Source organism: Vulpes vulpes, chromosome 14 (genome assembly GCF_048418805.1).
Source record: "Vulpes vulpes isolate BD-2025 chromosome 14, VulVul3, whole genome shotgun sequence".
NCBI lineage: Eukaryota > Metazoa > Chordata > Mammalia > Carnivora > Canidae > Vulpes > Vulpes vulpes.
In genome coordinates, this window is record NC_132793.1 from 42,098,911 (window position 1) to 42,113,803 (window position 14,893).

Consider the following 14,893-nt stretch of genomic DNA (forward strand, 5'->3'; position numbering starts at 1 on the left):
AAAGCAAATAAGTCCACAAAGCTAATAGGTCACCTTACTATCTGAATGCTGGAAGATCCTTTTCAAGACACATTATCATGAAGCTGTCAAAAATTGATGATAAAGATTCCTAATGTCATCCAGGAGGGAAAAAAATGTAACCTGCAGAGGAACCTCATTGGATTATCAGCAGATTTCTTCAACAGAAACTCTACAGGCCAGGAGAGAGTGAAATGTCATATTTAAAGTATTGAAAGATAAAAATTTCCAGCTGAGCATACTCTATCCTGCAAAGTGACCCTTCAGATATAAAGGAGAAAAGCAAACAAAAGCTGAGGCAGTTTACCACCACTGGACCTGCCTTACAAAAAAATGTTGAAAGAATCTCCTCTACCTAAAATGAAAAGAAAAAATACCCCAAATTTTTACTAAAGTGATAGAGAAAATTATAGAGTCAAAATTATAATCCTATTTTAGAATAGGGTGTTAAATGATTATAGTATAAGTTTATAAGAGAAAAGCATTAAAAATAAATATCGCACTACAATTTGGCAATAAACTCACAGCATAAAAAGAGCTAATTTGTGACAACAAAAGCATAAAAGGTGGGGGGGGGGGGGAAGAAAGTGCCAGAACCTGTATAGTCAAATGAAGGTAATTTGCTATCAGAAAAAAGGACTATTTTATCTATGAGATATTTTATACAAACCTCATGGGAACTACAGAACAAAATCTAGAGCAAAGATTTAAAAAGGCGGTGGGACTGAACAAATTGTCATAGAAAACCACCAACCTAAAAAGTAAATAAACCAAGAAAAAGAAACAATGGAGATACAAACCAATCTGAAAACGAAAGATAAAATGGCAATAGTAAGTCTTCATATATCAATAATCACCTTAAATATAAGTGGATTGAACTCACCAATCAAAAGGAACAGAGTGGATGAATTAAAACAAAGACCCAACTGTGTGCTGCCTTTGGGAGACGCTTCTCAGCTTCAAACACAAACATAGACTCAAAAGTGAAGGGGCAGAGGATGATACTCCAAGAAATGGTAGCCAGAAGAAAGTGGGTGTAGACACACTTATACCAGACAAAATAGACTTCAAGCCAAAATTGGTAAAAGAGACAAAACAGGTCATTATGTAATTATGATAAAGGAACCAATACAGATCTTCCACCACTTACAATGGCTACAGCCTGATAAACCCATCACAAGTTAAAAATAGAAGTTAAAAATGCATTTAATGCATCTAACCTACCAAACATAATAGCATAGCCTACCTTAAATGTGCTTACAACACTTGTATTAACCTATAGTTGGACAAAATCATCTAACACAAAGCCTATTTTATAATAGAGTTGAATATCTCAGGTAATTTATTGAATACTGTACTGAAAGTGAATAACAAAATGATTATATGGGTACAGAATGGTTTTAAGTGTATCAATTGTTTATCTTCCTGATCACATTGCTACTGGGAACTGCAGCTTGCTGCTGCTGCTGCTGCTGCTTACCTTCATGAGACAGTACCATACTGTATTATCACTAGACTGGGAAAAAATTAAAAACTGAAAATTCAGGCAGCCCAGATGGCTCAGCAGTTTAGCGCCGCCTTCAGCCCAGGGCATGATCCTGGAGACCCGGGATCGAGTCCTGCTCAGGCTCCCTGCGTGGAGACGGCTTCTCCCTCTGCCTGTGTCTCTGCCTCTTTCTCTCTCTCTCTCTCTCTCTCTCTCTCTCTCTCTCTGTCTCTCATGAATAAATAAATAAAATCTTTAAAAAAAAAACTCTGAAAAATCAAAGAATGGTTTCTACTGAATGAGTATAATATTTGTACCATCATAAAGTTGAAAAACTCAGCCAAACCATCATAAGTCGGGACCCTCTGTATATCAAGAAGATATAACAATTATAAATACATATACTCCCAATATCTGAGCACCAAAATATATTATACAAATACTAACAAATCTTAAGGAAGAAATATACAACAATACAATAACAGTAGGGGGACTTCAATATCTCACTATCAGCAACAGAGTGATTGTGCAGACAGAAAATTAATAAGGAAACATTGAACTTGAACACACCTTAAACAAATGGACCCAACAGACATATATAGAAACTTTCCATCCAACAACAGAATGCACATTCTTAAGTGCGTATGAACATTCTCCAGGATCGATGATATTATAGGCCACAGAACTAATCTTAGCAAATTGAAGAGACTGAAATCATATCGACTATCTTCTCTGACCACAATGACACAAAATTAGAAGTCAACCAGAGGAAAGTGAGTAGATTCAAATATGTGGAAACTAAACAGTGTGTTTCTAAAAATAATAATAATAGGGATCCCTGGGTGGCGCAGCAGTTTGGCGCCTGCCTTTGGCCCAGGGCGCGATCCTGGAGATCCGGGATCGAATCCCACGTCAGGCTCCCGGTGCATGGAGCCTGCTTCTCCCTCTGCCTGTGTCTCTGCCTCTCTCTCACTGTATTCCTATCATAAATAAATAAAAAATTTAAAAAAAATCTTTAAAAAAAAATAATAATAATGGGTCAAAGAAAAAAATCAAAAGGAAAATTATCTTGAAACATATTAAAATGAAAATCCATCATATCAAATTTTGTGTGCTGCAGCAAAAGCAGTTCTAAGAGGAAAGCTTATAGCAATAAACACATATATTAAGAATAAGAGGGATCCCTGGGTGGCTCAGCGGTTTGGCGCCTGCCTTTGGCCCAGGGCGCGATCCTGGAGACTCGGGATCGAATCCCACGTCAGGCTCCCGGTGCATGGAGCCTGCTTCTCCCTCTGCCTGTGTCTCTGCCTCTCTCTCTCACTGTGTGCCTATCATAAATAAATAAAATTAAATTAAAAAAAATTTAAAAAATTAAAAAAGAATAAGAAAAATCTCAAACAACCTAACTATATACCTCAAGGAACTAGAAAAAAAGGAACTAGTCAAGCCCAAAGATAGCAGAAGAAAGGATATAGTGAAAATAAGAGCAAAAATAAATGAAATAAAGATCAGAAAAAAATAGGAAGTATCAACAGAACTAAAAACTGGTATTTTGAAAAGATAAACAAGTTTAACAGCTAGACTAATTCTTTAGCTAGACTAAGATTAAAAAGAGAAGACTCAAAATTTGAAATGAAACAGGAGCAATTACAATGAATACCACAGAAATATGGAAAATTGCAAAAGACTACTACAAATAGTTATATGCTAACATATTATATAACCTGGAACAAATGGATACATTTATAGTAACACACAACACTCCTACAATGAATCAGGAAGAAACAGAAAATCTGAACAGATCAATAATGAATCAAGAGATTGAGTCAATAATTTTAAAAATTCCCAACATGGAAAAGTTCAGGGCCAGATGGCTTCACTGGTTAATCCCACCAAACAGTTAAGGAGTAATTAGCACCAATCTTCCTCTAAGTCTTCCAAAATTTTGAGAAGAGGAAACATCTCCAAATTCATTCTATGAAGCCAGCATTACCTTGATAGCAAAACCAGATAAGGATACCACAAGAAAAGAAAACTATAAACCAATATCCCTGATGAATATAGATGCAAGTATTCACAACAAAATATTAACAAATTGAATTCAAGAATACATGAAAAGCATTACACACCATGATCAAGTGGGATTTACCCTTGAGATGCAAGAGTGGTTCAATATATGCAAATCAATAAATATAACTCAGCACATCAATAAAATGAAAGATAAAACCCAAATGATATCTAAATAGATAACTGAAAAGGCATTCGACAAAATACAGTATCATTTCATGATAAAGATCCTTAATACATTGGATATAGAAGGAACATATCTCAACGTAATAAAGGCAATATACAACAAAACCACAGCTAACATTATATTCAATGGAGAAAATTTGAAAGGGTTTCCTCTGAGACCAGGAACAAGGTAAAGTTGCCTATTCAATATAGTACTGGAAACCTTAGCTACAGCAATTAGGGTAAGACAAAGATATAAAAAGCATCCAAATTAAGAAGAAAGAAGTAAAATTTTTGTTATTTGATGATGATATGATCTTATATAGAGAAAATCCCAAAGAGTCAATCAAACTGCTGGAATTAATCAATAATTTCAGTCAAGTAATAGGTTAGAAAATCAACTTACAGAAATCAGTGGCACTCCTTCACACTAAAACAAATTGCTGGAAAGAGAAATAAAGAAAACTACCCCAGTCATAATAGCATCAAAAACAATCAAATACTTAGGAATAAACTTAAGGAAGTGAAAGATCTATACAATGTATGCTATAAGACTTTGTGCAAAGAAATTGAAGACACAAATGGAAAAGCATCTCATGTTTGTGGATCAGAAGAATAAATATTGTTAATATGGCCATACTACCCAAAATCATCTACAGATTCAATGCAACCCCATCAAAATACCAAAGAAATAATCCTAAAGGGCAGCCCTGGTGGTGCAGCAGTTTAGCGCCGCCTGCAGCCCAGGGTGTGATTCTGGAGTCCCACGTCGGGCTCTCTGCGTGGAGACTGCTTCTCCCTCTGCCTGTGTCTCTGCCTCTCTCTCTCTCTCTCTCTGTCTCTATGAATAAATAAATAAAATCTAAAAAAAAAAAAAAGAAAGAAACAAAGAAAGAATCCTAAAAATTGTCTGGAAACACAAAGGCCTTGAATAACAATATACAATATACAACAAAAGACTAAGATTAAAAAGAGAAGACTCAAAATTTGAAATGAAACAGGAGCAATTACAATGAATACCACAGAAATATGGAAAATTGCAAAAGACTACTACAAATAGTTATATGCTAACATATTATATAACCTGGAACAAATGGATACATTTATAGTAACACACAAGGCAAACCTGAGAAGAAAGAACAGGCAAACAGGCAAACCTGAGAAGAAAGAACAAACCTAGAGATATCACACTTCTTGATTTTAAAGAAAGAATACTACACAGACATATTAATAAAAACAGTATAAAAACAAAAATAGACATATAGACCAATCAGAATAAAGAACACAGAATTAAATCCTAGCATATAAGGTCAACTGATATTCAACCAGGAAGCCAAGAACACCTAATGGAAAGATAATTTCTTCAATAAATGGTCCCGAGAAAAAAAATTAAAAATTAAAAAAAAAATGGTCCTGAGAAAACTGAAGAAACACATGCAAAACAATGAAACTGGATCACTATCCCACACTATTCACAAAAATTAACTTAAAATGGATCAAAGACTTAAAACAAAAACAAAAAACAGAGTACAATGGTGGTAACCAGGGGATGGAATGGGGGCTAAGACTCATGGTGCTTAGGGGTACAAACTTGTAACAAGTAGTAAAGAAGCCATAGAGATCCAATGCACACACAGTATAGTGGATATAGATAATAATATTGCACTCTAATGATGGAATGTGATCAATATTGCTTCAATGGCAGTCATATTATAATATATACCTGTATCAAAGTAATACACTGTACATCTTAAGTTTATAAAATGTAATGTCAAATTTATTAAGCAATAATAATAAATAAATTTGGGGCTTGTGAGAGGCTGCTTTAGGCTATGCCCTTAAAACCAGCAAGGTCCAACTCACTGCCCTTTGCCATTAGGTAGTACATGCATATGAAACTTCCTGCTAGATGCTAGTCATGAGCACCAAAAATGTCTCCAACAGTGCCCCACACACCCTGGAGCACCAGGTCACCCTAGGTGAAAAACTCATTACATGAAAACTTTCGAGAGTCACTAAACTCCCACTAAACCCCCAGGAAATCCCTGATTCAAAGACAGAATTCAAAGTGGAGCTGCACCATGTATTTTACTTTGTCTAAATGCACTTGCCTTCTTAAAAAAGTAGAAGGGGGAGAAGGGCATTCCAATGTAAAGCGGTGCGGCGAGTCTGACTGCCATTCTATTATGTGAGCATGTGCTACTAAACACAAGGTGGGAGGGTGCCAGCAGACAGCCCACCCTTGAGCGCTCAGCTCCCCTGAGGAGTGCAGACTCCTGCACCATCTGCTCCTGTGTCTCTGGGTGAGCCTCCCATACCCCAGCTGGTCTTTGGTTCTCCTTTACCACCTGTTCTCTGGATAAAAATTCCTCTCTGGAACTGTCCAGTATGGCAATACTTGCCTGACAGAACTTTGATTGATACAGTGTATTTATTGGGATGTTAAATTTGTAAGGTAACTTGGGGGAAAATGGACATCTCTGTGATGCTTTCTTTCTATATAAGAACATAATGGGTTAAATCTTCCATTTGGTCAATGTGTCTTTCCATTGGGTCTTCATCTGTGTCCCTCCATAGAATTTCAAAGTCTTATTTAGTTCTTAGCTCTTTTTTTTCTTTTTTTAGTTTCTTGAGTTTCTAAGTATTTTACCCTTCAGGTGGCTAACAAAATGGTGCTGCATGTCAGATTGCTTTAAGGATTAACCTGCAGTTATATGTAAAGTACTTAGAGCAGTCCCTAGCATACAATGAGTGCCATGATAATGCTTTTTCTGATTATCATCTTAGTTTCTTCCATTGCATTCTTCAACTGATTATTGTTGGAATATGACTCATAGTTGTTCGGTTGCGATTTTTGCCCAGCTCCTGTTCAGTAGAAGCTGGAAGCAGAATTGGACCTTGGGGCATCATTTTAACAGGAAAATGAGGCATGCCAAAACAGCCAATCCCATATGGTTATGAGAGACAGAGCTCTCAGTTCTCTATACATGCTCTTTTCCCAAGCATCTGTCCCCAGACTATTTGATGCTGATACCCAGTCATTAAAAGCATGGCTGTAACTATTACTACCTCATATAAACGCACATACACACATCTCTTTGGAAAACAAAGCTTAATATTCCTAGGAATCCCAGTATCCTTGTGTATCCATGAGCTAGGCTACACACCCTAAAACTCAGTAGTTTAAAATAACCACCATTTACACCCTGATCATGGGTCTCTGGGTCAGCTGGGTTGTTCTGACAATCTGGGGCAGCCTCAGCTCTTCCCACCTGGTCCCGCTCATGCATCTCTGGTCAGCTGGAGGGTGAACTACAGATTGGCTGGTCTGGGGTGCCTTCCTTCACACGTCTGCTGGCTCTCGACTGTCAGCTAGAGCAGTGAATGTGACTGGGCTACGTCTCTCATCAGCCAGAAGGCTAACTCAGGTTTGCCCCACGGTGCAACAGAACAGAGAGAACAGATACAGAGCTCCTTGAGACCTATGCTTGGGCCTGACAACAGCACTACTTTCTATCACTTTCTCTTGGACAAACCAAAGACAGGAAGCCAGACTTAAGGGGTAGAAAATAAGCCCTTCCTCTTGGTGGGCAGGACTGCAAAGTCATATTGTAGAAAGGGCATGAATACGGAGAATCCTGGAGTCCAAATCACCTCCCACACACCTGACTCCATGGTGACAACGCTTCTGGTGCTGATTCCTTAATTTAGTAAAAGTTGCTTTGTCTCGCTAGCAGCCCAACTGTGGATTGGGTCAGGGGAAATTCCACATTTGGTGGCTTCACGCATTTACCCTGATTCACACTTCTTTCACTTTCATTGGGTGCCACTTCTTGACACTGAGCCCAAATCTGAGTCTGTTGGAGAGTGCGATCCCCTGCACCAAGCTGTAAGGATGACACACTTCCCTCTCTGTCCTGGTTTCTGAGAGCTGGTTAAAATGTCATATAACATAGTGTTTAAAAGAATTCTCGGGCTGCCTGGGTGGCTTAGTCAGTTAAGAGTCTGACTCTTGATTTCGGCTCAAGTCATGATCTCAGGGTCTTGAGATCAAGTCCTGGTGGGCTCTGCCCTGAGAGTCAGGCCTGCTTGGGATTCTCCCCCCTCCTCCTTCTGCCCCTCCCTCTCCCAAAAAAGAAGTCTAGCATAATCCAGTCAGGTAAATGCGTGTGTACACCTGTGCACATATATACATATGATTTGCTTGATTTGTATATTTTGAAGTAAAACGTGTATTTTAAACCTGAATTATCTACATATGTATGTAACTATGCATACAAAAGATATATAACTATATATAAAAAACTAAAGATATATCTAAGTATCTTTTACATCCTATAAAGCTAAGTATAAACATGTATGTACACTTACATTCTTGCTGAAAAATGTCTGAAAGGAGGAACAAGAATTGGGCAATAATGATTACGAGTAGGAAGGGTTTTTCTTTAATTTTCCATTCCGTATACTTTGATTTCTTACATGAGGATGTACTACCTTCAAAGCTTTTTAAAAGCAGTTTGCTTATTAATTTTAAGGTGATTCTGCTAGCTTGTCTTACCGTGTTACCCCCAGCTCAAATAATACATTCTGGTAACTTCGTATATTGAATCCTCCCGGACACAAGCAGGAGAATCCTGGGGCCCCACGGGCACGGTGTGGCCCTCGGGGCAGCGCGGCGGGGCCTCCAGCTCTCTCCCGTCCCCACCCAGGGCCGCGGCGGCAAAGGCAGCATCTACGTGTGGGCGTCTGGGGACGGTGGCAGCTACGACGACTGCAACTGTGACGGCTACGCCTCCAGCATGTGGACCATCTCCATCAACTCGGCCATCAACGATGGCAGGACCGCCCTCTACGACGAGAGCTGCTCCTCCACCTTGGCCTCCACCTTCAGCAACGGGAGGAAGAGGAACCCCGAGGCCGGCGTGGTGAGTGCGGTCCCCCCACCCCGCCCCTGGTGATGCGGCGGAGTGTTCCTGCGCTGCGTGACATCATGCACAGGCACTGGGTGACATCATGCGCCACCACCGGTGACGTCACGGGAGGAAGGGGCTCTCCTCTCCTGCCCTCCAAGAATCAGCACCTGTTTTGAGGTTCCAGAGATCCACTGTCTTCCAGGCCTGATAATGCTTTGTTATAAGGTAGAGCCATGCAATGTGCAGATTGGGAGCAAGAACTGTGATCCCTTTCCAACTCATTTTCCATAGATTGTCTTTCTTGTTTATTGTTTTGCATTGCAAATAGTGATGAACTCTGATGATCAAAAACTTGCCCCAGCACACCACTTATAAAGACAGCTAATATTAAGAACTGGGGCATCACACCATCACGCCATCTGAGCCAAGAGCCCATGCATTTACTATAGTAGTTAAAAAAAAAAAAATAGCATCCCTGGATGGACTTTTCTGGGGCCATAAGCCCTCTGGGCACACACACATGTATTTTTTTCAAGGTAAGAATAGTGGTTTCATCTTGTTTTAAAATATGTTCATAATTGAGAAAACAAAAAGGTTAAGAATCCCAGACTTAGATTATTTATTGTGTTTTTCTGAGCAGCTTTTCCTTCCTGGACAGCTTGATAACATGGTGAATTTTCCAAGCCCCTTTAAAATATGTATCTGGAGACCATAAGGAACCTTTTTGGATCTCTTCTTCTCTCTGGGTATTTCACTCACATATCACCTTTTCCTCAGACCTCCAAGCCTGGAATTTGGTAGGTGGCTGATAGTCCTACTGAGCTTCATCTTGATTGGCCACCCACCTCAGCTGGGGCTTCCCAGGGGAGGACAGGAAGTCAGCACACAATCATCATTACCAACCTGTGCTCCAGTCCCAAATTCCTGCCTGGACTCTGCCTGGCTCTCGTGTGAGCCAAGAGATCCCTTTACCTAAAAGGGACACAGATGTTTGTTACCTTGGCTCCCTGAGTCCCAGTATCTCTCCATGAGATATAGAGAAACAATGTTTTTAATGGCCTGCTTTTCTAGGCAGACTTTGGCTGAGCGTGTTTATTCTTCCCTTTTTGGGAATGCCAGCCTTGTCTTTGCAAAGGGAAAAAAAAATGATGCAATGGTGGGTATTCCAAACCAATCCCAGTGCAACAGTACTCACCACTGTCTTGACCTGGTGATACTATTGACTTGTCACTTTCCACCTATTGGTTTTCCTGTCAGGACCCAGGAAATAAATTTCTCTCTAGTCTCTGGAATAACTACAAATATGTTCCTCTGAACAATTAATTGACTTGTTTTTATCTTGTGAGCACTATAACTATAATTGATTGTTCCTTTTTGCATGGGCTACTAAGAAGCTCAAATAAAATTTATGGCAAGGTAGATAGATGGATGCTAAGCTTATCATTACCTTCGTTTTTCTCTTTTTTCAAAACAAGGCAGAGTTTAAATGAAAGAAACAGATAATTCTCTGCTTCCTATTGTTTTGGGATTGAGAGTGGAGTGACTTATTCACTCATTACTGAACATCTTCCCTTCCAGGCAACCACAGATTTGTATGGCAACTGCACCCTGAGGCATTCTGGGACATCTGCAGCTGCCCCCGAGGCAGCTGGAGTGTTTGCACTGGCTTTAGAGGCTAAGTATGTTTCCATCTTGGGGCTGAGGGTAGACTAACATGTGTCTCTCCACCCAATACCAGGGGTCCATGGAGGCAAAAGTGGGCATGAGAGCCTGTAATGGTCAGGGTCGGTGAACTGTGATGGTCATTTCTAAATGAATCATGGGCCCCAAATGATACATGTGCACACACGTGCACACACACACGAACACACACACACACACACTCCACAAATAACATCCCCAAGAGAGTACAAAACTAAATAGGGACACATAGATATTTCTTTCTTTGTGAAAACCATCCTATTGCCTCTCTGGATCCTTTGGCTATTTTACTCCAAAAATACAATTAGCTAAATTAAGGAAAGCTACTGCCAAACTGATATCCAGCAAGCTATTTCAGAACCTGTGGCAATCAGGGTGCTCCCACTCAAGATTTGTTAACTTATAAGGTGAACTCACTTTTAGCAAAACCACACAGTGTAGACCAGGAATTGGACTTTACTGAGAAACCTTCCCAGCTGCAGGTGAGAGGAGGCTGTCCTCTCTGTTCTCATGATCCCATGGAGAGGCCACATACTGCCTAGACACACCTTGAATTTGATCCTTAGCAGAGACTCCTGTCCACCTGCAGCTCTGTCTTTGGTGTGCAAGCCAGAGGCTGGCCCTGGGTTTGAGGAATGAGCATGTGGGCTTCCGGCATCCGCCCTTGTGGTGGGAAGGCGAATGCCCATGCTGCAGGGAGCTGTTCAAGAACGCAGCACCAACAGCTTGTGAGAAGTTGGATTCAGGCTCCCAGGGAAGGGGAGTTGAGCTCCCATCCTTGCCAGCTGTTGCTGGGCAACCGGAGCTCCTAGCATCCGTCTCCAGGCAGCCCTACTTGTCTCTTTCCATATATATACTGTGTTTCCTGACTTCCCAAGGAGGTAAGAGTTGATTCCTAGATAGGAAAGGACTTTGAAAGATTTTCTAGTCCAACACTCTGTTTTTAAGCAGAAAAGGCATAATTATCCTCCTTTTACAGATAAGGCCCCAAATTGTGAGTGACTCTCTTTTTGGACCAGGCCGAACTTTGATTCTTCTAACAAAAGTCAAGTGGAAAATTTAGGATTCCAGGAGACACTGGTTGAAGTGTTTCTCTTAAGTGCAGAGATCAAAACTCCCATCATATGCGCATTTCCTGAAGATAAAACTGTTTATCTCCAGGCCTGTTGGGCCCTGATGTCAGAGCTGGCGTGGCTAGGGGCAGACAGCAGGAGCCAGCTGCCTGCTGCTGAGCCTTGCAAGAGAACAGGGAGCCAGAAGTGATCCAGAACAGAGAAGGGGGTTCTGGTCACCCTTTAAATCTAAAAGGGTAGATAGACTGTGACTCAAAGTCTCCTTGCATTTTGGCAAGCAAGAAGTCAGTTGCCCAGGCCTCTATGCACACAAAGGGACCATCTAAATTAACCAAAGTAATAGAGCAAGGCTGCTGGATCTCTGAACAGGTTCATGGGCTCTGCACCAATTATTCACCATTCTTTGACACACACACCTGCAAGATAGCCTTACAGAAAAAAAATCACAACGAGGGCATGCTTTGTTTTGGAATGGTGGTCATGATTTAAATTCTCCATTGCCATAAGGAGGGAAAAACTGATACCTAGCAATAGTGGTTCAAGCCCATCATAGAAGCTAGTCCTGAAATTCCTCAGAACACCAACTGCCTGAGGTTGGGTACACACTCAAAGACAAAAGCCGGTGCGAGCAGTTTATTAAAAAAGGGCTCTTAGGAAAAAACAGGCTAAAGTAGAGAAAGCAGGTTAAGGATGGGGAAAAATCCAAGTAAGGATGCAGCTGGATCCCATGGGGAGCTGGAATGTAAATGCCTCAGAATGTGTTGTACCTCAAGGCAAGGATTCTGGGCCGCTGTGTTCTGGTGCTGGTCAGTCACTGGCTAAGAACTATGCCCGGGAAGTAAACTCCCAAGGCACCTCTGGCTTTCTGCACCTGTGGGCAGAGCGGCTCCAGTAGCCAGCAGTTAGAACAGCAGCCAAGGATGAGAACAAAATAGCCCTAAGAAAGAATTCAGAAGGAGGAGGAGGAAAGCCACTACATGAACAGTTCTTACAGCTCATCTCTCTTTATCACGAGACAAGACAACTGGGAGTCCTTGGTGACATACGACAGCAGTTGAGGGCTGCTTGCCACTCAGAGGTCCAATTAGAAAGCTTTTCCAAAGCAGTTGGAATGCAATAAACAAATTACTCTGTGTAAATGTATGCCCATCAGGACCATGAAAGAGGAACAACTGCCCCCAGGACTCCAGGGGAGAAAAGGGAAGCCATTATTTTTATGTCCCACCCAGTCACTACTCTCATAAAGTACTTTTCTGCCAAATGCTTGAAAATAGCTTTTTGAGTCACAGGGAATATTACTCACATTTCCCAGTGTGATCAACATAAAAAAGATTTCAAATGATTTCTTTGAAGTGGGGAATGGGGCTGGAGAAGGTAGGGAGGAGGTCGGTGACTGCCACCTTCATATATTTTTGCATTCTCCTTATGAGCCAGGGCTTTCTGTGTGGTTCTAGGGGGCTGAACTAGGTTTGAGAGGTGGGTCATAGAGAGGCAACGTTCTGGCTTGAGAGAACCATCAGTAAAGTGGCCCACATGTTGGACTAGAATAATGTTTCCAAAACTGACCTTTCGGGAGATGGATTTTTTTTCATGTATACTCTTTATTAAAATATAAGAGACAGAGAGAAAGGTGCACAAATATTAGATACAGCACAATGACTTCTTACAAAGTTAACAGATCCCTGTAACTGGCACCCAAATCAAGAAACAGACCATTACCTAAGTACCAGATGTACTCTTTGCTTAATATTATGTCTTAGAGATTCCTCCATACTGTTGAGTGTGGTTATAAGTCCGTTCATACCATTGTGAATTACTCCACTGTATAAATGAATCCTTGGGCTGTTTCCAGTGTGGAGCTATTATGAATAATATTGCTATGAACAGTCTTACACATGTCTTTTGGTGAACATTTGGATGCTTTTCTGTTGGGTGTGTACTAGGGAGTCAGAATGCTGTGTCATGGGGTATATATGTGTGCAGTTCTCATAGATACCCCCAAATAGTTTCTCAAGGCAGCCATTGACACTCCCTCTGGCAGTGTGAGTTACAGTTGTTCTACGTCCTTGTCAACACTTGGTATTGCCAGCCTTCCACACTTTAGCCATTTTTATGAATTCAATACAATTGTATTATAGTTTTAATTTGCATTTCCCTGATAACTGGTGAAGTTGAGCACTGGGGAGGTGGAGTTTTGAAAATAATAGAATCTCACATCTTAGATAAGAATATAAATCTCTGGGGATGGATGGTCCAGGAATCTTTCTTTTCAAGCTATGTCCCAGGGACTCCAGGCCTGGGCATCCAGTAAAGCAAGAGCTCTATAAATCTGTGAATCAGGATACTGTTGTATGGCAGGTCAGTATCCGGACTCTGCCCCTGACTAGGTCCAGATTGGAAACAAAATCCAAATAACAATAGCTAAACTGAGATAGGATTTTATTTTTTGTCACATGAAAGATAATATAGAGGTTGGGAGCCCAGGGCCACCATAGGGGTACCACTGGGATTTGGAGGATCCAGCTCTTTCTAGATTTCTGCTCCTCCACCTGCATGTTCTCTAGATGCCGCTAGAGCTCTACCATCATGTTTACATTTCAGAAAGGAAAACAGGAAGAGCAAAGGGAAAAAGAAATCCACCAGCTGAGTCAGCCTTGCTTAAAGGTTTTTTTAAAAAGCCCCACCCAGTAGCTTTTGCTTATTTCTCATTGACCACAACCCTCACGTGATCACCACAGAGTACAAAGGAGGCTGGGAAATGTAGCTTTGGAGCTGATAATATTGCTGTTCTGAATAAAATTCTTAATAGGGAAGAGGGAGGATAGATATGAGGGAGACAAGAGCTATATCTTCCAGCCTCTAAGTGGGTGATCGATCATTCACCTCCCCTGGATCTCTGTTATCTTATCTTAAAAATATGGAAAGGACACGGAGGCAGGAATCTACTTTTGTCACCAGTACCCACATGATTCTGATACAGGCAGCTTGAGGATCACAGTCTGAAGCCCCCTGGCTGGGATAATGCAGGGGCTCCACTGTGGTTTTCTTGGCGTAGAGAACTCCCTCATCATGGCAGCCCTCCCTTTTAAAATATTGAGTTGTCTGTCTGTCCCTCTGGACAGTAGGCTCTGAGAGAGCAGGGACCTTCCTAAGGTGTGCCTACAACTAGCACAGTGCCTGGAGCTGATCTACACTTTGTGACCCTTCATGGAATCACTTCATTATGCAGTACCTTTCCATACACATCTGTGCCTTATTTTACCAAAGCCTCAAACCAATGTGCTGAAATTTTATCAAATGAATTACATTGTTCCTAGTCTTTTGAATTATTTGACCAAAAAGAACCATAGAGCAACATTTTCCCAACTTTTTGATTTGAAATAAATTCGTGTTCCAACCCAACACCACACACACACAAACACACGCACACACACAAACACATACCCACATAGTTTCATGAAAAACTTTCC

General features: G+C 41.0%; 1 protein-coding gene across 1 annotated transcript in view; it reads left to right on the forward strand.

Annotated features, from left to right (window-relative positions):
- The window catches only part of PCSK2 (proprotein convertase subtilisin/kexin type 2), a 250,780-nt gene that overhangs the window by 220,452 nt on the left and 15,435 nt on the right, over positions 1-14,893 (forward strand). The window contains exons 9-10 of the mRNA XM_026002379.2: positions 8,446-8,661; positions 10,228-10,328. Coding sequence (XP_025858164.1) covers positions 8,446-8,661; positions 10,228-10,328 — 317 coding nt within the window. The remainder of the gene's footprint in view (positions 1-8,445; positions 8,662-10,227; positions 10,329-14,893) is intronic.